At 40.7% G+C, this 23,624-nt stretch overlaps 1 protein-coding gene across 5 annotated transcripts in view; it reads right to left on the bottom strand.

Annotated features, from left to right (window-relative positions):
- The window catches only part of brsk2a (BR serine/threonine kinase 2a), a 192,665-nt gene extending 184,334 nt beyond the window's left edge, over window positions 1-8,331 (bottom strand). For all 5 annotated transcript variants that reach the window (XM_077567801.1, XM_077567797.1, XM_077567799.1 and 2 more), the window contains exon 1: window positions 7,984-8,331. In XM_077567801.1, coding sequence (XP_077423927.1) covers window positions 7,984-8,077 — 94 coding nt within the window. In that variant the 5' untranslated portion in view covers window positions 8,078-8,331. The remainder of the gene's footprint in view (window positions 1-7,983) is intronic.
- Between the last annotated feature and the right edge of the window lie 15,293 nt (window positions 8,332-23,624).

Here is a 23,624-nt window from a genome sequence, read left to right on the forward strand (position 1 = left end):
GAATCTTTTCATTGGGGAATTTGGGAGTAGCCATCTAGATTTTGTAGCACATTTTTTACCCTAAATTGAATACCACCATTGCTATTTTTTTTCCTTCTTTTTCTCATCATACAGTACCTACCTGAAATTTAATATTGTAACAAATATTTTAACCTCCCCTCCCTCCCACCTTTCACCAACACTATACAATACATTGTTTTTCAGTGATAAAACCAGGATGTGTGGTTCTACCACTCAATACCAACACACCATTGCCATTAGCATTCACTTACAGTTTAAGTTGTTAGGTAGGAGCTAGCTGACGGGTATTTTAGAGACAGGAAATGTGTCAGGTGGTCAAAATTGGAACGAGAGAAGCTAGCTGTTGTGTCATGTGCTAGTGATTATTAAGCTTTACATTATAACTCCTATTAGGACACAGTGAGAGGGAAGGGTACATCTGCGTTGAAACGTACAATGCAGTTAAATTTAGCTTACCTGGCTGAGAGCTTAACATCCCTAAACCTCTGGTCCTAGAATCACCCCTGGTAGTAACTAAACAAACTGCTGTCATTAATTTGTTCACAAAGAAGAGGCATGCTTCTGTTACAATGAAATGTAAAAGTAGGATCAGAAGAAAACAAAAGCGCCATTTAAAAAACTGTACCTCGCAACATTTTCATCCTAATTGCACAGTACACGAATGGTTGTAGTGCAAGAGACATGCAGATTTACCCCCCATAAAACTCACTCTTTCAGCAATGTTTCACTAATCTACTGACCTCCCATCAAAAGATCAAGCCCTTTCCACCTCCGGAGGTCAGCAATAGAGACATGGAAAAGAAGCCAGGAGAACGAGGTGTGATGAAGAAAATGATCAATACTTTGCTTGACTTAATAATATTCACTTCCCGCACCTATCAAGACCTATTTATGTGTTTCTATTCAAGGTCTTATATTCTTCTACTACTCCTCCTCCTCTTCACCTTCATCCTTCCCTATACTCCCCACCACTTCTCCGTCTCCTTCGTCATCATTACTCTCTGAAAATCGTTGGCTACATACATACATTCTTCCTAATCGATGCAATTCTACCAAGGTCTTGTCTGATTTACCACATGGTTGAATTCCTGTATGAATCTTGAGTGGGCCAGGGAAGCCAATGGGGAAAGAGAGAGGATGGGTGCCCTATGATAGAAATTGTCATCATAAAGTAATCCAAGTCAAAGTTGGAACATATAGATCAGATGAAGCACACATGAACATGCAGTAGCATGTTTCGGGTACATTTCAGGGCTGATGGAGAAAGGCTTTGGCTTTGACCTAAGAACAAACCGCTGGGCCCAGACAGGCTTGGCTTCATGTGACCCTGCTCAGTTCCACAGTGCTAATAAGCTAGGAGTAACACAGCGTAGACACTGGGCCAAGCTTTTTAAATGGCCTAACAAACCCACAAAAACACAAATTTACCATTTATTTCCCTCATTCACTTGACTAAAGTAAGGTCTCAACAAGTATTTCTCTTGAAACAATAAGGTTTTGGCGTCCAACTAGTAAAAAAGGTCAACACAAAACCTTATTGTCTTTAAAAAGAAAATCAATTAATGTATTAACTAGAAGACAAGATGAAGTTTTTAACAAAGATCTCAACAAATTCTGAGTCATCCTGTGAACATTTGTTCGGAGGTGTTTTCGTGCTTCGGCCAAGTGGTTTTGACCGTTTCCATTGACAGCATAGAGTAGACATTCCCTCCTTACTTGTCATTATCAGGGAGGAATATCATGTAGTGTGAAACACTATGGATTGCTTCCACCAGACAGTAAATCTTTGAAATTGATCCCAATGAACCACCCCAACTCAACAGCAATCAATCAAAACCGAATTAACGGCTTTTCATTATCATGGAATGTACCACAATCCCCAAGCAGTCTAACCCATGTGTCTGAGTGTGTGTAAGGGTAGATAAAACATTTTGCTCAATCTTGCATAGTCATGCACTGTAAAGTCCTTCTATGAACTACAATGGGAGCAGTGCGGATACAAAGATAAATGAAACTGCTAGATTCCTGGAATAAATGCCGTGAACCGAGAAAGAGAATGCCTTAGCAGAAACTGCAACACATCACATGGAGCATTTTGGTGGGTGCATGTCAATATGAAGGCCCTTGAAGCTGATTATTGCGCTCTCTAAATGTCCTATTCAAAGAATCAAGGAGCCTACACAACCCCTAGCTCGCGGCTTGTCAATACCTAAATCTTGCAAGAACAAGGATTTACACTGGATTAAGAGGCCGTTTTAGCCAAACAATGGGCAACATTTATTCCACTAATCAAGTACCTTCGGGATAAGAAAGAAAGACAGAAAGAAAGAAAGAAATTTGAGTTTCATTTTCTGATGGAAGCAGTGATTCAGCTACACTGAGAACAAAACAAATCTAGAATAGTTAGCATTCTTAAAGTGTCATAAATTGCAAGAAATACAAGGAATATGCTATTTCACTCACAATTTGTATGTTCTGCAAGTGTGCAACTGTTTTTAAGTTACCATACCATCGACATCTTAAGCAAAGGGCAAACACTGTTCACTGTTCTTAAATTGGAATGGCAGTATCACAGTCGAAAAATCATCCAGACAGAAGCATGTTTTTGACAAATCCCCACATGAGGCAGGACCACAATGATCACCTAGCAGACACACAGGTCTCACTAGGTCCCAACCCTCAAGCACAATAACTGTCATTGGTTTAAGATTGGCTTCCATGCCTCTGTGGCTCCAGCCCTAATGAGCAGTCACCCATGCAGCCACAACCTATTAGAGGATCTTGTTCTGGCCCGGACGGGTGCACACACACAGGACAGAAAGCAATATAACCCAAGGAAATAGAGAGAAAATGGCAGCAAAGACTAACAAAAATGGCTTGTGTACACCAAGCAAATATCATCTCCATCTGTTGTTTGTAGACCATAACAAAACACGATTATGTATCAGTTTAAAGAACAGAGTATGTAGTCTGTGCAATGAGTCTGCATTTGCCAACACGCAAGGGCTATGTCGCTAAGCTAGAGCGGGCCTGCCCATTGGGCCACGTGATTGTGTGAGCGACTGGGGACTTTGGCTGCGTTGGGGATTAAATCAGGAAGCCAAACCAGAACCACTTTGGTGGCTGTGTGTGTGTGTGTTTGTGTCAGGACTAATCACTTAATGAACAGGGAAGAGCACCACTGCTCAGCTCAACCAGAGGACATACTCCTCTCCTCTAATAATACCACCCAACCACCACAGCTTTAGCCCAATGGAAGGTGCCTACTGTCACTCATGACTGGGCCCTGGCACGTGAGGCATGCCCAGTTGCGGGCTGACCCTTTCTAAAAGACCTGGCTGAGAGAGCTGACATATTTCATTAACGGTCAAATGAGATATTATGCATGTCATTAATCTAAATAGGTCCAGCGTGGATTAGCTGCATGGGCAATGGTTATGTAATTGTTTTTCTAACAGAATACACAAATCATGTGAGCCTTTTACTTTAGCACAAGTAAAGGTCATTTCAAATGGCAGGATAAAAGTGGTCACATTAAAATGTGTTATTTAATCATTTTCTCAGTGAAACAGAATTTCACAAATGAAACGTCAACATAGGCAGGATGCAATTTTGACACTTGAGCTTATCGATGCTTACATGAGTCTGACAAACAAGCCTTGCCAGAAATCGAGACAAAATCTGCTCATAAATGCATCATGAGGCATGGATGATCCGGGCGACACCAAATCATTACCAGTCTGTACCCAGCATACCATTGCGCCAGCAAAGCCTCCTCTGAGAGCAAACTGAACTGGCTCTTTCTGCGAGTGACAATTTTTCCAGGAGGAGCAGAGAGGAGGGACAGCAAAGGTACTTGTGGCGATGTATTCATAATTAATCTTTTGAGCAAAACACCATGCAACATTTATTTCTCTTGAAGAATTTTGCAGATGCAGCAGGTATCATATAATTAGTTTATTATCCACAAGCTAGCAACAACACTTGAGCTTTGGTTCCATAAAGCGGTACGGTTCAGTTCTGTTTATACTGCGTGTTATTTATTTCCAAAACCAACCAGAAACTGCCATACTTCACGGTCATAGGGGTCGCAGTGGTATGCTTCAGTACACTTGTAGATAGTAAAGATAGACTCTCACTGTTGTCTATCGATTGGACAACAGAGACTTCTTTCGTATTACAACATCATTATTTAAATTGAAGATGAAGACAGGCAGCAAGATGGAACATTCTAGCTAGCAGAGCAATTCTGGGTTTACACCTCGCCTTCCTTTGTGGACTGTGTATGTTCTTCTCACGCCTGTGTGGGTTTTCTACGGGTACTCTGGCTTCCTCCCACACTCCAAAACTATACACAGGTCGGTCATTCAAATAATCCAAAATACCCACTGGTGTGAATATGAATGGTTCAGGCTAGTCTTGTGCCCTGTGATTGGTTGATGGCCAGTCTAGGGTCACGCACAACCCTAATGAGGACAAGCGGTATAGACATTGGATTGGTGGAAAGAAAATACAATATGGATTGTAACAGAAGTTTAAGTTAAAAAAAATTGCCTGTTTAGGGGTTCAGTGAGTCAGTCTCAGGTGTTCGGTGGGAACAGGGAGATCAAGACACACAGTCAACTCTAATGATTCATGATGAAGATAACACCTTGCTTGGCAATCACTGGCTGTAGGTGATCCCGCTACATTACTTGGTAGGAATAGACCGATAATCGGCCCGGCTGATAATCGGCACCGATATTCAGCATTTTATTAATATCGGCATCTGCCCTTTTTTTTTTTTATATGGCGGATATATTAAAAACTGTTACTTTTGCTCCGATGGGCGCTTTTCAGTCAGCGGCTGTTGACTCCCTGCAGAATTGGCACCATCTGATTAGTTGCTCGTGCAGTGCTAACAGCCAAGAAGCAGTGAAAGCTCGGTTCTTCTCTAGACGGTCACATGCAGAAGAGAAAATCGAAGAAAGAAGGGCCACCGGGCCAGTGTGCAGTTTAAGAGGTAAACTTACTACCTACCTTGTGTATTAAATAAGCTATATAAATAAAGCTGCCCCGGCTAGGTAACAATGTCCTAGCTCGCGAATTGGCGGCTATTAGCCCAAGAGCTAACTGGCTAGCTCACGAATTAACGACCATTAAGTTAGCCCGCGAGCTAGCCTAATAGCCGTTTTTTAGCGGCTATTTGGGAGTTGACGTGTGGGTGAACGGTTAACCCCCGAGCAAATGGTTAATTCACGAATTAGCGGACATTTGGGAATTACGGGCTAACGGTTAGGAAATATTGACAAAAGTAGGCAGTGAGCGAGTGGATGTGCGTTCCTGTATGTGTCTGTGTGTAAGCCACATTATAGTTGGTGCAGAAGCCGATGTCAAAGCACTCACACAGTTTAAGTCACTCATTGCTGTTTCACAACTTTCTACCACAGAAAACCAGTACGGTGAAGACTGCAGCGGCATATGGGGCACACAAGAATGGCGGAACACCCACAAAAAGCAAAGGAGAGAAGACAGCCGCATTGCCAGTAGCTGCGTTGTGGATACACTTTTTGTTTTAGAACTTTAAAACAAAGATAAGTCAAAGATGAACATTGAACATTTCAGTTATATTTATTTTTTTGGAAACTTATTTACTATAGTACATTTTTATAAGATATTTGTTTTCATTTAACTGTATAGGACATAATGCTGAGCCTGGGGGCACAATGCACTTTCTGTCAGAATTTTCTACGATCTAAAAACCCTTTAACATGTTGCAAATCACAAAAACTGTTTAATAAACATGTGCTTAAAGGCATTTAAGCAGTCAAGTGCTGGAGTTTTTATTATTTTATTATCAAAAATTTTGACACCAACTTTTTTTCTGCAAATGTATTTTGGCTTCAAATATCGGTTATCGGCCTCCCTGACTACCGATAATCGTATTGGCCCTGAAAAAAGCATATCGGTCTATCTCCATTACTTTGCCTATCTGTGCTGCAAGGAATTTGGTAGTCAACTCTGTAGTCGCCTTATGTCTGTTGTTATGGTACGTCGTGTGATTCTTTAATACTGTAATCCTTCATACTATGTTGAGGGGGGAAAAGAAAGCGGTTGGACATGTGTGTAAAATGAATTCACATGTACAACAAAATGTATGGTGTTCCACAAGGTTCAATTCTGGGGCCTCTGCTGATTTCATTGTTTCTGCTGCCCCTGGGTTCCATCTTTAAAAAATTAAACAGCGGTGATTGTTTTAAAGTGCTTTATAAATATAGAGTTAAGTAAGTTGAGTGATGAGAGTCAGCAACCTAACTGCATGATTTGCACTGCTGAGCAAGTTGAGCAACACTAGTCCAGCACAACTAGCTACAGGTATCTGGCAAAACTAAAGGAACACTTAAGCTGCATGGAGTTGGGAAACAAAAGAACACAATGCTTTCAAAATTCAAGGTGAAAAGAGCCAGATTCGATGGAAAGGCTACTGCCTTCCTGTTCATTTTGTTCACCAGTAAACCCTATACCTACGTCTTGAATTTGAGAAAAAATAATCAATGAAGAATGATTCAGGGAATGCAAGTGGGAAAATGGTGGGGTTCAGTATCTCTAAAAGGGTCACAAACCACTGCATTAGGATTAGAAAGAAAGCATTTAACAAAAACTTTATTGTTTAGTAGTGTAGCACGTTGTATTATACTGGCTAGCGAATTTTGTGCTAAAAGTGTTGAAATGTGTTTGAAACAGTGATGCAATTCTACAACACTAGAAAGGAAGGCCAAGATATTCAACATATAAATTAATAGGCTACTTTGCAAAAGAAAGCACGGTTATTACTTTTGGATCTTTTTGATACAGCCCAATAATGCATGTGCAACTTGTAAATGTTAGGTTTCCGTAGGAATTTGCAATCGAAATTTGACGAGGTATTTTAAATAGCAAAGTTTGAAGAAAGGTGGAAGATACGGCACCATACCAGGACTGAGAGGAAATCCCCATCAGCAAACATTCGGGACATGAACAGACCAGCGGCACATTTGAAGAAAACACTGGCCGAGAAAATGCAATTTGCACGCATACACGGCTGCTCAGCACGACCAGCTGGGCCAGGTAGCACAAGTGATGCCTATTTGCTGCGTTTGAGACAACAGATGGGAGGAAAATCAGCAGAAACATGGGCTTTTTAGAGGGTCACAAGCACTGCATCGCGGAGCTTGCCTCTTCTTTTGCATGCATGGCTCCACTGGCAGCACATACCTCACCTCACAACAGATCCACACTTTGACCAAACATCCCCTCAAATCAAATATGATGGACTGAACTCCTGTTCCTATCATGAATTACCTTGAGCAACAACAAACTGCAGTGTCATTGTTTTTTTTTTTCCTAGAGACCACTTATGTGCCCAGGGCAATATGAAGATGCCATGAAGCTCTCATTTCCCAGCACCTGTCAGGGTGGTACCCACGGCACCATGTTGGAGGAAACCCACGTCATGCAGCCACAACCTAGAGGAGAACCGCCTGACTGACTGCTTTCCTTGCCTTGCTTGCCTAGAGACTAAGAATAGATCAATGCATCGGGCAAATAGGGATTAACGGTGCTGTACTCCAACCTGAACACACACACACACGTACGCGCGCGCACACACGTACACAAACACTAACAGGAATAACGACCACAAAAGTTTATTCTCACAGTCCGCCCGGAATTCGCGCGCGCAAACACACACACACGCCCGCGTGCACAAACCCCCAGTCCAAGCCAATGTAAAACAGCATCACCTAAATCCACAGCACCCCTCCCCACTCCTGTCCCGCTGCGTGAACAATGATTATGTCAGCGGATCAGTGGGAAACAGCAGACCACAAGGAGCCGCGAGAGGGGGTTCGAACTAAACACTTCAATGTGTGCACTTGCTCCGCGCGAGCTCTCAGGGCAATTAAAACCGGGTGCACTGAGCAAGCCGCTAACCTGCTCACTAACCTGTCTGTCCTTTGCCCAGCGTCTTCTCCAAACGGTACGGTCCCACGTAATTGGCATGCGGGGCTCCGCTGTTGTCTTTGCCGGACGATGACATGACGAATGCGGCTGGAGAGCAGTTACTTTCTATAACGAAGAGCAGGCGATGAAAAGCACTCCTCCTCCTCGGAGGTCCGAGCCGCTTTGAGGTCTTGCTTTTAAAACTCCACGAACGTCACCTCTTCTGGTGGCTCCCCTTCTTCTGCCTCCTTCCCCTACAACCTCGCTCGGTGTTTGAGGAGGCGAGGTTGTCCGTTTCTCTCTCCTCAGCTCTCCAATCACCGAAGACGAGCGCCAAGTGCCTTCAAAGCATTGCGGGAGAGAGCTGCGCTGCCTCGGCGCGACAGTGGGAGGTGCTGCGGAGGCGTGAACGATGATTGGCGGTAGTCTTAGCCAATCACAGAGGAGACGTCATTTAGCTGCAGCGGTTTCGTGTGGTTTCCCCAAAGTTTTGGGGTCCAGGCAGGGTCGTTTTAATATATTTTATTAAACAATTGACAGATCAAATGACAAAGAACCAAATTATGAGTATATAATAGCTAGCAATCTTCATACACCATAAATGTGAATTTCCTAAAATTTACATCCATCTATTATCTAATAAATATGGGTTGCAGCTTGCAGGTGACCTGGACTCTCTGGGCGAGAGGAGGTTGGCAGCTAATTGTAATGAACGTAATGCATGTAAACAGGTGCATGCAACCATTCACACCTAGGACTTTATTTTCTCAAAGTTGTCAGTTAATGTGGGAGTGTGCAATTCTGCCCCAACCCCAAAAAATCCACCCAGTAACACTATCTTGATTTAATAATATTAATGAAAAAAAAACACTCCAGCTAATCAGACAGGTGTGACAGACCAGCTGTCAATCAACCATTTGCTGTCAAGTCATGGGCGCACTCAAAGCGGGCCTTTGGGCATCCTCAAAATGGATCTTCCTGCCTAGCCTTCAGGAGCATTGCTGAAACTATGATAGAATATCCCAGTCCCGAAACTGAAGAAGAAGAAAAAAAGACAACAATCCCTCAAAAACTAAGCATAAAACTAGAAAACAGGATGCAGAACAAAGAAACAACAAAAAGAAGGAATTGCACAGATCCTAAGACAAGGGTGAAGATAGCAGTTGTCTTTCAGAGTTGGCAGGAACTCAAGCAGCTCAGAAGATTCAGAAGTGACGGGGAATCAGCAGTATTTCTGAGGGATTGGTGAAGTGAGGCTACATTCAAATCTTACTAACAGTTTTAAAACTGCAAATTAACCCTTTAACCTAAGAAACCAGAATTAATTATTTAGTTACTGTATTTCTTTTAAAGGGGAAGTTAAACCCCAAACAATTCTTGACATTAGTGGAGTTTCCATTCACCCATTTTTATTCAAATTTTCAAGAAATGCGAAAATAAAACTGAATGGAAACGCTCGAAATTTGAAAAAGGGCCCAAAATTTGCACACAAAAAAAGTTTTTACACATGGAGGGGGTGGATTTTGAAGTGTATCGAGAAAAGGAAAAAGCTCATTTTGGTTACGGAAACAGGTTTTGCAAATAACCGCTGGCAAGACCGGATACACGGCGCACGTTTTGACCGAATATTACGTTACACGTACGTTTGTAGTCCCAAAGCAGTGGCAGACGATAAAGTATGGTATGTTTGGGGGACGACGAAACAGAAATCTTTTAGGAATTAATTAAAGAAGCGAACATTAATGCTATTTTAGATGGAAAACAGCAAAGAAATGCTACGGTTTATAAAGAATTACAAAAGCAAACTCATACGACGTCATCGCACGGCACAGTCGCTTCCTATTGTTGTTCTTCTTCTTTTAAATTACTGGTGGATCGCATCTCTATGGTGTAGTATACCGCCACCTACAGCGGCGGAGTCCCCTCTTAATATTCGCAAAAGAAGAACAGATGGAAACGGAAATAAGTCGCATGTCTGTTTTGCGCATTTTCAGTAAATTCGCTTAAAAATTTCGAAATCATTGGAAGGAAACCTGACTAATAATATGCTGTATGTTCCCCCACTAGTCTAAACACTGATTCATATTGTGTTTGTGGAATATGAGTTAAGCAGCAAAATCCACCCATCATTGCCTGAGTTAAACTAAACTGTCCACTTTTATCCACTCCAATTTCTTTACCATTGACAGTGTTGTAAATTCCATCAAAGGGGTGGTGGGTGGTTGAAGGGCAAAACAAGAGGAAGCTCTCACCTGAAAGTGGATGTTGTTGAAATGAAAGTTTGTGGCACAAACCAGATGGTCTTTAGATAGGAATCTGTCTCCTGTCTCGGTCTAGACCGGACACCCCTGACCTCCCCCAACAACCCTGTTTATAATTTATTGAACATGTTAACGCCCTATGCGTTCATTTGGATGAAAAAGTGAGGGATAATGGCCGAGATAATGGTTATTCACACATACCAATATATTGATTAAAGTAAGCCTATCAATTCATATACACAAACTCAACAATACTACAGAATTACGCAAGTCATCCACCATCACACCCATCAATTCATGCATTGATTGTGTTCTTTCAAATTGAGTATACCGTCTTGATCTGCTTCAGGCACAGTTCTGCCTCTAACAGGTGAGTCCTGGTTCTACAACAAAGTTCCAGTTACTACTTAGAAGGACGGAACTGCTCGATTGTCACTGGAGATAATGTTGGTGCTAACACACTGCATTTGATTTTTGCGATGCATCCCCACATTGTAGGCTGTAGGACCACGCAGTGTATGGCACAAGCTTGCCCATAATTAGCGCTGGTTGCTAAGTGACTGAACAGGAAGTAAATCAGGGCCTTTTCCCGCTAAAGTAGGCCACAGCTTGACAATTTGTATTTTTCACCTTTACGTCGGAAAATCCTAGCTTTGCATATGGAGGAGGAAATGTGATACGAGTGAAGATCATGCATGTATGCCATCTTTTATTTTAAACTAAGATTTTCAACTAAGATAAAAAGACTAAGATTATTTTAAACTAAGATTTTAAACTAAGATTTTCAACTAAGATAAAAAGACTAAGATTATTTTAAACTAAGATTTTAAACTAAGATGTCACCACTTTTTTTTTTTATCAACCACACCCTGCAATTCAGGCTAAGAACCCCACCTCACCAGCATGTGTAGTTTTGAAAAAGCGGTATCAGGTTGTGCTTTGCTCTGCTCTAATGCCCCATTTGTATTTGTGATACTGATGTCTGAACTATTCTACGACAGTGGTCCCCAACCAATGGTCCCTTGGTACCAGACCGCATAGCAAGACGGACCAAACAAACCAACAAAAAGCACCATTATTATTATTTATTTACTTGCATTTTATTTTATTTTATTTTGTTTTTGTATGTTTTTGCACAGCTATGGCATCACCCCATTCTTAAGTACTTTCTAGTAGGTAGCTCCGTTTTCAGTAGAGCACTAAGGGCCATGTTGTACTGTTCTTGCGTAGGTCTTTAAATCATGGAGCATGGAGTTTTTCTGAGTTAATTGTGATTGTAAACCAATTTGGAAAGTATCGCACACTCAAAATAATGTGTTTTAATTCTGTTTGAAATACAGTAAATCTAATAAAGCAACAAAACAAATGATTCAATACCTAATATATATTTATATAATACCTAACTTTTATAGTATTAGAATATATATATTGTATTATTTTTTTCATTATATTCTATTATTGACTGGCAGTCTTTGTGGTTGCTCAGGAACGTCACAGCATCATTAAATTAATAAATAAATGTGTTATATTTTGGTCAAATGCTGCATAACCACAGTGACAAATTCAACCTCATGTGCACTGTGCATGTATCCTAATTCCCTTCCTGCTAAGCATACAGGAATGTTCTGTACTTAACTTTCAGATAAATACAGTTTTCAATTATGTTGCAAAAACTCCTACTTGTACTTAACACGCCATGTGGAACATTCTTTGAGAGATTTGAAAGTGTTTTGGCTTTTGAGTCTGGTTTGTGCTTAATAATCCAGCCTTGGAAAAAAAAATAGTGATTCAACTATTGAACATTGCAGCTGTCAAAAGTGTTTATAAATATTTATACTGTCTGCGAGGAGTTTCTTGTCTCTGTCATTGTCCGATCCCTGTGCTCTGCTTTTTTAGATCACCTCTGCAAAACACACACACACTCACTCAACACAAACTCGCAAGTGATTGTGTGAGTGCAGCAGGGGGGAGCGTGTGTTGGACTTCCAATTCATTTCACACCCCACTGGTCTGAGACCTGTGACTGTGGCTCTGGCCTCTGTCTGTTCCTCGCACCCCGAGAGAGCACAGATGTCAGGGGACGCATGCAAGAGACACACATGCACGTCCGCTCTTTTATACACAAATATGCAATTTGACCTCCAAATCTTCTTCAACAGAGGACAAAGATAAAGTAGTGTCTGAAATAGCAAGTAGGAAGAATTGCATCATTAACACAAAGTCAGATCGCTCAAAACTAAGGACATTCCGAAGAGGATAAACAGCTTTCATCGTTTCAGGGATATAACTCATTGCATTTCACAAATGTAGATGATAGTGAAAGCAACAGTGGGAGTTATATAGCATTATACTCTAATTGACTTGCCATATGGTGGACCCTTTAGTTAGTTGATTCAATTGTGATTCCTTATACCAGACAGAAGCCATTTTCTTTTGTTTTATATACAGACAATGATTTGCTCCTTAGTTAGCAAGTCCAGTAGTAAACTATGTACAGACATCGGGCCCTATTTTTGTAGACAGACACCATCTTCATCAAAACGGGCACATCATCATTTTCCTGGGTGCACTATGCCTCTCTGGGTGTGCCAGCTGACGCGGCTGAAGCACCCTCAGCACATCTCACAATTTGATGATAAAAAGTAGACTGGTTTTTAAACTCACAAGAAAACATGTCTAAACTGTGGCGTAATGGTGGTGTAATGTGATTTTAATGGATTTGATCAAGGCGCTTTGTGGACATATGTGGTGGGTATATGGTATTTCATTTATATATATTTTTTTTTTTAATGAGCGAAAACTGTATATTATTTCTACTTCTATTGAATGGACAGAGATTTTAACTTGTTTTGTCATTTTTTTCAGTCCCAAACATAATCAACTTTATTCTTTTCAAATGTAGTGATAATTTGTTGACATCAAATCAGTTTGTCAGTGTATTCATTAATTTTCCACAGTATTCAGAAGGTGTTCAATATTTTTGCCAACACAGTAGAGATTTGTATCATCAGTAAATAAAACACATTTAACTCATTTACTCCCAGCCATTTTCACTGAATTTTGACCGATTTTTTTTTACCAATTTTGCAAGGCCCACAGAGGATTGGGTTCTATTGCTATAAAAACGTGGAACCTACCAATAGAAAGATTATAGTCTCTTCTTTCATCAGTACATTTCTATCTTTTTTTGTTTTGCAGCAATTAGTATTCGAATAGCTATAGCTAAGTTGTATCATTATTCACAATCTTTTTAAAACATTGTGGAAAAAAGCCTTTTTGCAGCATGGATGGTTGATCCAGCCTGGTTGATCTCTTATAGTCTGCTGCCACCTGATGGCCGTTTTTGTAATAACTACCATTGCTTCAAACATTCTCTTCAGTTCAGTTCATAGCCTTCTGTATGCTCTAGCATAAATACTTTTTTTTTTTTAAGTATAAATACGTCTTTGGGAGCATGGTAATATTTAAACTAGAAATTGTGTTTTCTTCCATTCACCCCTCTATGGGAAATTCTAGGTCATTCTGCTCTCCAAGCACCAGCCCTTCCCAACCCTAGAAAACGAACGGGTGCTCACTCTTTGACGTCATCAGGTGCGGACCCACCCCCGCACCGCCTATGCGGACCAAACACATGCCCACTTTCTCTGAGACCTCCATGCTCGCAGGATAGTGATCAAATTAGCTTTTATCCGTAAACTTTCTGTCCAAATGAATTCAAAGCAATCAATTACCCTTCACATTTGCAATGCCAAAGTGCAGTGACAATTGGCCGTCTTAAATTGTCAGAAAGGTTCCGTGGCTGACACTTGTGTAAACTACAAGTAAAATGTCTGCGCTGTTGAAAATAACTGAATGAATGGTGAAGTAGTTAGTGCGCTTACGTTGCAAGCGGAAGGTCCCAGGTTTATGTCCCACTCTGGGTTTTGTTTTGTTCTTTCTTTCTCTCCTCCCCTCCACCTCCACTACGATTTCTTGTGGCAAGGAGCTGTTTTGTTTCAAATGTTTATTGAAGAATTGAACATCCATCCAGATTCCACATTTAAAGAAGAACCGGTTGTACTGCAAGGGCTGGCCGGTCTTGTGTGGCAGAGGAGTGCTTGAACGCAGCGCTCCAGAGTTTTGTGGGCGGTATGTGCAGCAGCCGGCTGAGGAGGGGTTTTACTGAACCGGGCATTTTACTTCCGCATTAGAAAAATAGCCAGACAAATACCTAATATTTAATTCCCAAAAAATTCATCGCCATGGTGTCAAAAGGTAAGATTTAATTATATGCCTATTGTTAACTGTGGAAAGGTTTAAAATACCGTGATATAGTACCTTTAAATATTTAAGAAACATTGCATACATCAATAATAATATGAATGAGTTAGGGCTTACTACAGATCTTTGAGGTACCCTATAAGTAATCTTTAATAGGTTGGATTTTCTATTATTAAACTGAACATCTAAGTAACTTTGCATCCTCAAATTTTTTCAGTAGTATACTATGATCAAATGTCAAATGCTTTATTCAAATCTATAACTATCCCAACTATGAATTATGTCTTATCTATGCTAGTAGATATCCCTTCCACAAATGTAATTACTCAGTAGCCATTGAGTTGGTCCTTTTTGTTCTAAAGCCATATTTATTGTCACTTTATAGGTTATATTTCTCGATGAATATATCAAGTGAGTAATTAGGCCCGTTTTATGAATAGGGATAACGTTAGCTGTATTCATTGTTAATTGGAAAGCACCAGTTTGAAAAGACAGGTTACAAATATTCTGTATGTCAATGGATAGAATTTTAAGTGAGACAGGAAATGCAATCGCAATGCTTGACAAGAACATTTCCTTCTTCCTAGCCTTTCATTAACAAAGTTTCACAAGCGCATCATGCCCCAGTTGAGCGCCTTTGAGGTCTATGATGAGAGTGCGTGTCGTTTCCGCTGCTGCCCTTCATCACACCATGAGCCGGTCTCTTAGGGGAGGTGCGACCCAAAGTGCCATACAGGTGACTGCTTGATACCAGGTGGAGCGGGCATGTGATTTCAGTGCCAGGTGCAGGCAGGTGGGCACCTTCTCAATAATGCATCACGCCTGGCAATGGTGCTGGCAGGAGTACGACTTTGAAGTGCTCCAAGAACATCTGTAGCCTGAGTTTTTAATCACCTCGTCTGTACCTCCCCACTTCCCTGCCATCACTCCTTCCCCACTGACAGCCCTCTATCTCACCCCTCTGCAAAGAAATCAATGAAAAGCGCTGCTTGTGTGTGTTTGGAGTTCAATGAACGTGTTTGAGATGTATTATTTATATTTTCAGGCAGATTCAGTAAGCAAGACAAACAATTTCTAATTCCTTCTGGATGCTTGAAAAAAATTCACATGATGAAGCCTATTTATTTTCCAGCAGTCTAATAACAGTTATCCATAATTACAGGTCAGGTTGTATTGCTAATTGTGTGGTTTTTTTTCTCAATAACCAAACAGCGCCATAATGAGCACTTCTATTAATTCACGGAATGTTCTTACAGTACAAATTATTTTCTTGGTTATCCTTTAATGTTTAATGAGCTGTAACAAGATGGAATACTTGAGATAGATTTGAGAGCTAGAAAACTTCCAAAGATTTCATTCTGTCCCAAAAGCAGGCAGACATGTTTCCATGGTGTTATAGTCAAAGGTTAAGGTCTCAAATGCAGGGAAGTATATCTGTAATAATCTTAGCTCCTGACCAGGTAAACACCTCACAAAAAGAAATCCAGTGCTGAATTGACTCAAACCGAGTTACTTTTATTTATTTATTTTAGAGTTAATAGCTCTACACTCTCCAGAGTGAAACCAACACTTTTAAAATAGTTAAGAGAGTACATTTTTGTATCTCGCTAAGCAGAGTTAAATTAATGGACACTAGACAAGCAACAGATCTCTGACATTTTTTCTCTCTCAGTCAGAGTTAGTTTGACTGCTTAAAAGTTTACCTTTCCCAGATTTTGATTTGATCTTCAGTATCCAGTTTCCAAAGTCAGCAGTGATACCCATTAATCCATCCAACCACCTCATCTCTTATCCAATGATAATGGCCATCAAATGTCTGTAAATAATTTCACTGTGATCAAAAGTACATTAGCCATTTAACAAAACAATGGAATGTCATCGTTCAAGTCCAATTTATATTCTTTTATTGAAGCCATTAACCCAACTTACTACTTTTCTGTGAGTGAAAATGACTTAATGGACCCAAACTTTTTTAGTTCAAATGTCAGATTTTCTCCAGTGATAAGCAAGGAGGAAAAGAGGAGGAGAAAAATGTCGCTGAGGTGCAAAGGTGGTGTTAAACAACCAGGTCAGTGGTCCCCAACCTTTTTTTCCACCACGTACCGGTTCATACAAGTCCACAACTTTCGCGGACAGGCAACCCAGTGGGTGGGGTGGCTTGGCTGTTCGGTACAGCTACAAACACAAATCCACTATGTATTTTTATGTACCTGTACTAGCAGCACAAACACCATAACAAGGGTAACAACAACACTTTAATATGGTGAGGTCACTATGGCAATGCTTATGAATGGTATGAGCAACAGAAAAACTGGGGTATTTTGTAGATATAACAATGAATGTGAAGCCACATTTTTATGTACTAACTATATTAGCAGTGCCCTCCTTAAATGCGGCAACATAACAAGGCACCACAGAACAAATCTAAAATCCCTGAGTAACTCACTCACCATAACGCTAAATTAAGAGCCCGCTCGCCGCAGAGCGGGCCATCATGCGTGGGAATCACCTGTAGTAAGTCCATGAACCTTTCTTTTCCTTCTTGGTCGTAGGCTCCTGTGTTGTCTCATCACTGGGCCTTTTCTCCGTTGCAAAGAAACTTTCCAAATATGTTTGTTTTTTACTCATTTTGCTAACTTGTCTATTAGCATCAGTGCTACGTGACTGAGAGAATTAGCATCCTGACATGAGTCCGTCATAAACAGAGAGTATCCAGTAATTTTTCAAAATAAAATATTTTTAAGCCTCGGCTAATCAATTAACCGGAATTACAGTAAGTTTTTTTTTTTTATTATTTCAACTGTGCTGCCCGGTCCAAAGTGGCCCGCGGCCCGGTGGTTCGGGACCACAGCGCTAGGTGATCAACTCTGTGAAATAACACCTACTCTGGACACCATTTAAGTAAAAAAATGTTAACATAAATTTTGGGGAGTAAAAATGAACTCCCACAAAATTAACTCTGGAATTTTAGCACTCAAATGTTTACGTTTGTCTTTCAAACTACAGCTCCCCACCACCACCACACCCAAACGTCTTGTATTACAGTCCTGTAAGTCCATCCAGGAAGAACAGATGTGCATGAACTCGCATGAATCCCTTCAGGGTTGTACAAAATGGGCCAGTTGGCTAAAAGCTGCAAGCTGTCGGTGGTTAGTGGTTTGGACAGCATGGTGTGCTTGATTAATTTACGTGTCATCCACATACAGTGGAGGCTATCAGTGTTCACCTGCAAACATTTACAAAACTGGAGGGGAGAGGGCCGGGTGAATGAAAAATAAATGAAGGTGCAGTTTGACCTCTGCCTGTAAAATATTAGGGGTCATACAATATTTCACAGAAGTAAAAGAAAGGAAAAGGGTAGTAAAAAATGGATGAGTGGAAAAATCATCTTGATTTGATTTCAGGTGACATGGTTTCTCAAGACATCTATTGTAGCCTATTGCAGCAGACACAAAAGGATTGTGTGTTTGCAAAGGGCATAACACTCTCGGGAACAGTACATGACATGATGCTCTCACAATCCCCTTCATCTTTTCAAGAGTTACATGGAAGACAGTCTGGTCTGGTCCTTACATTGCACACATGAAGCTTCAATAAAGAAGGCTCTATGTACACTTGACCAGCATCTGCAAGCAAATAAGTTTGACTCCCTCACCAACACGTCTTTCCAGAATGGAAATACATTATGAAGACAAACGCACGCAAATAGCAAGTAAAGACAATTTAGCACAACACTGCCGCCTGCTGGTCTGCGCCATTCATCAACCTCCCCCCATGACGCCACAATATTTTGATCCTAAAATTTGGAGACATGGCCATTGCATGATTTTACCCAATTGTTGCGAAGCAAAGCATTCTGTCGACTAACGCTGGCTGTTGCAGCACCACTGGCATGATGAAATCTCTTCGTGCTCTCATCTGACCCACTTTGCATCTGTTTTACACAGCCCTCAAGTTGTGCACCCATGCCGTCGCTTCACAGCCAAATATGTAAAATAGACATCTCTATCCTCTCGTGAGTCATAAGACAGAAAATTGGATCCATTTGCCGCAGAGCAAAGCTTTGCTTCAACAACCCCCGTAAAATATCCGTTTTTAATTTAAATACGCGTAGAAAGGTTCTGCATGATGCAGCTACCAACCACTGTAGATTCTGCTGGATGTAAAAGATCACTTATATAATACCTGACATGAATATCATGTTAAACAATGCAGAGTTGGTAATCATGGGGATGGGCTGATGATGTCATTGGGCAATTAGAATGGCAAAGCTAATTGCACGCCTCACTAATCGCTGAAAGATAAAACACTTGTGTGGTACATCGGATTAAGACAACTACATTTACTGTAACTGTAATTAATGTTGCTGGTTGCTAATTATGCATGCATAACCCCTGCTTTCTCTCTAGTGCCATTATCAGCTGGCCTGTGGTGAGGAGAAGCATCCAACCATCTATTTTCTTATACTGTATAGGGTTGGAGGTATCTGATTTTTTTTTTGTTTGTTTGTTTTTCTGGAGGTATCTGAAATCTTTCCCAGCGGACTTTGGGCAAAAGGTGAACTAGACTAGGAATTCTGGACTGGCTGCCAGTCAACCACTTGGAAGAAACGGAGACAGGAAACCATTCCGATGCACATTTAACCTATCACTGAGTGGGGGAAGTGTACCTAAGCTGCCTGCATGGAAGGATAGGCAAAGTGAAGCAGCACTCCAATGATGGGAAGAAACACCCATTTTTATTAATATAATATGTTATCATATACTGTATATAATATCTGGGCACTCTGAAGAATATGTAAATTCCTGATGAACAGTGTTTTATCACAACAGTTTGTGTGCAAGTGCAACTGGCAACAGGGATGACCTTTAATTCAGACTCAGTCACACATCGACTGGCTACCTTGGAAAATGACTCACTCACACCAATTCTAATGCAAGCCTTCCTCTCGAGCCACTTGGAAATAATGCTGCCGGGAATTTCACTTGATGTATTCTAGTTTGGGTTCAGGCTGTGTGTGATGGACTCACTTTATAAATAAATATATTTGTATACGTGATACGGCACGCACTAAAAGTCAAAACATTAGATCCAACATACTGTAATCAAATCATTTGATACATGGGCTGCACCAAAATGTAATTGTTAAGATTTTCTCTTTTTTTTTAATATAAATTTAGATTCGTTTAACAGAATGTTTACCATTCATTCATTCATTTATAATTTTTTTATTCTAGTTTGCAGTGGAGTCACTTAAAGCCAGCCCAGGCCTCCAAAGGGCTTTTAAGAAAAAAATATTTTAGAGCTCTCTATTCCTTCCAATAATTTTGATTATTGGAAATTCACTGTTGAATTTCTCCATAAGAACTTGTAATATAAGTGCATCTTGTATGAACTGGAGTTTGTAAATTATTGGATTAAATAATGAGCATTATAAATAAAAAAAATAAACAAAAACACGAATGGACTTCTGTAGAATGACATGCGCAACACTAATAAAGCATGACATACAGAAGATTTAACTTGTTCATGTTTGTCTGCTCTTCCTCAATACTACTCCCAAAAAATCAATACTGTAAATAAATTTTAAAAAATACACATAAAAAAACACTACGCCTAACCCCATTGACCCCATTTTTGTTAATTGCGCTTGAAGGCCACCTAGTGGTTATGCCCCTAAGTAGGTGCTTACTTCAATTATGCCTTGGAGTGCCTCTGGAGTCAATGATAATGTAGTGGTTCACTGGATTTCAGTACAGTAAGCGTGGGTTCAGTTCCCGCTCACTGATGGAATGAATATGAATGTAAATGGTTGGTTATAAATTTATATATGTGCCCTGATTGACTGACAATGCAGTGAATAGTCACTTAGGACATTCTGTAGCTCCTTACAACCCTGAACAGCTAGATAAGAAATATAGTAAACAAAAAAAACAAAAAATGGATTGATGTATGGTTTGCATAGACGAACTACATTGCTACATACTGACAGCTCAATGAAAAGTACAACCACAATAATAAACAAAGCATTACTATCTTTTTAAATATACTGTTGGATCTCATTAGATTTGTGTCCAGTGAGTGTATATCATGTATGATGTAGTCCATAAAACCTTCCTATCTCATGAATTACAGACTATGTCAGGAATGTGATGAATTGTGCTGTCTTGCATGACCTTTACACAGGACAGTATGTTTTTGTCTTGTTGTTTTTTTTTATCATAGAGAATCTTTTGCTTTTGTGGAAAATGTAACACTGAATCATTAAAAAGAAAATCGGCATGTGAAATTGTGTTTTCTTATCTTGAATAGCAGGCTTGGATTAGAACAAATCCATATGATATTAGAGAAGAGGCATGCTACACTGTGGAAAAGGTTACATGATCAATGCCCACATGATTGCCTTCTCACACAGGGGCTTGGTCTAATCAGCTCTGTGAGAATTGAGAACATTCAGATGGCCTCCTACGGTTGCCATGGCTTTAATAGCCTGCAGGTCAGGTTCAACTTCAAGTGGGCCAACATCCTGTAAAGATTAATAAAACCCAATTAATCGTCACAATAAGCACAGGTGACCTTAATCACATGACTGATAGCGTCTGTATGTCTGCCATGATCTTTTGAGGTCTAAAAAGTCTCAAGTCAGCTGGGTAGACTCCAGCTCACCCTCAACCTTAACGAGGACAAGCGCTGTAGCAAATAGATGAATTTAAAGTACCATCGTCATAAGACATCACGTGAGTATGACATTTAGTGCAGTCAAAATGTTACTTTGGTGAGTTACAGCCCCGTCAAGATGGAAGCAAAGCTTCGTTCTTCAAACAAATCTCGTACACACAGAAGCATTTCAAGACTTGTGTGTGTCCAAAAGAAGAGGCTGAGGACGTTTAACGGCTGTAATGTATATGCCAAGTCTGGAGTGGCGCTGTAGCTCAGCCACAGGGAGTTAAGGAAAGCGTAGAAGAATCAGCAAAGAAGACAAAGACTTTTTTTTCTTCTACTTTATTGCAATCTACAGAACAAACATGGCTTTACATGTATCGAAACAACATGTGACAATGGTGGAACACCGCTTGTTGAACGTGGGCATAAAGAAACAAAATATTTTGCTGCAAAAGCATAAAAGCTAAGGAGGCTGCGCAAAACGACTACGACACGGCTATCCGGCATTGTTGTTGACTGACGGTTCGCGCGCAGTCACGCGAGAATCGGCACATACATCATCAATCTGCAACAATGCGTCGTCATCAAGCTGCGACCATTACGTCATCATTGTAGGAGTATCCTGCATATGGTGTCCGCCATACCGCGCGCGCCATCGTGTGGACGAACGGACTAAACGGTAAGAAACTTGTGAGGATACATTGAAACTGGTTTTCGTGTGGACGGGGCCTTAGTCATGAATAACATTAATGTTGGCTGCATTACAACCTACAAGTATTGGGTACACCCTTGACTGGTCATCAGCCAATCACAAGTACATAATGACAACCATTCTCTTCACACTGATGGAATTTTCAATTACCGGATAATGAATGTACTGTATTCTTAATGTGGTAGGAAGCCAGTGGGTCAGAGAAAAGCACAGAGAGTACACACACTACAACAAACCCCAAAACTAATACCGATCCCTATTCCACTGTGGTGCCTGAAATCTTTGCATTTGAGTGAAAACCTGTGCCCTCGTGAACACTCATGTTCTTGCTCCTTCAGGTAATTACCTTAATCTGCAATTAGCCCAGTGACATTTGATTTAGGAAGATGAAAAAGTTCCATCTGAAGATTGTGCCCATGGTGCCGGACAGTACTGCATTGTAGCACTATACAAGCAATCACTGTAAAGTCATCCAGCGATGATTTTCAGCAGCGTTTTTGTCATTGTCTCAGAGGGGGTGGATGGATGGATGGAGCCGGAGGAAGAGGAGGGAGGTGAGGTGCCACAGCAGAGATGGATGGAGAACGGGAAGGAGGCGACAGACGTGGGCCAAGCAGGGGCGGCTCAGGCTGTCGGGAGCAAGTGACAGCGGCAGATGCATTACCTGCCGGCGTTAACATTACGTCTCCATCCCTGCTGAGAACGACCCCCCCTTCACACACTCACACCATCTCAGTTGATTGAAGCCACCAGTTGGCCCCTCAACAGACACAGACCATAATGACTGTCCACCATTTTCACCATCAGCCCCCTGCCTTAATCGACGCATGCATACAGTATGTACAAACTGATACACAGAACCGGTGGTGGGAAGTAGCAAACTAAGTTAGCATTTCTTTACAATAAGATGTTCTATGTTCAGCTACTCGTTTAAACATGGTATTCTTATTAATATTACAATTGTGGAGTTTGAATAAAGCAGTAAAATCCACCTGTTTTTATCCACCTTAGGGTCGGCCATTTTGCAATTGCCGTCAACTGAAATTTACATCAGAGTGCCTATGTGCTCAGCTTGCAAACATCACATGACCAAATCCAGAAAACTGTGATTGTTAACTGAGCATTTAGGCACTCTGGTGTCATTTTCAGTCGACAGTAAGTGGCAAAATGGCTGCCCACTGAGATGGATAAAAACGGGTGGATTTTGCTGCTTAATTCAAATTCCACAAACGCAATGTTGATCTGGATGCTGTATTTAGACTAGTGAGGGCACATAGAACATATTATTATTACAAACATTTTTGACTTGACTTCCCCTTTAAGTAGATTTTTCAGTGCGCTGATCTGTACTTTACTAAGTATTTATTGTATTTATTTACATGACGACTTTTGATCTTGACTCCCTGCATCTCAAAACTATCTGTATTTTGTTTTATCGGTGTTCACTTTAACTCAAAACAGGCTCATTACGTTTCTCAACCACCACGGATGTCAAACTCAAAGTAAAAAAAAAAAAGACAGATGGAAAGAGGTGAAGTCAACCATGGTTGAGATCTTGATTGGTTGCAATCTTGGGGATTTCTAAGAAGGAAAAATGTGGATTGCAGCGATATTGAGGAACACGGACCAGGGAGCATTAACGAACACGATGTAAAAGATTCAGAAAAGCAAGATAATCCCCATCCGCGGATGCATTTAAGAGAATTGTTTGATGTGGTGCTAGATCCAAAAATGATTTGTGGAAGATG

This window comes from Vanacampus margaritifer, chromosome 6 (genome assembly GCF_051991255.1).
Source record: "Vanacampus margaritifer isolate UIUO_Vmar chromosome 6, RoL_Vmar_1.0, whole genome shotgun sequence".
Classification (NCBI taxonomy): Eukaryota; Metazoa; Chordata; class Actinopteri; order Syngnathiformes; family Syngnathidae; genus Vanacampus; species Vanacampus margaritifer.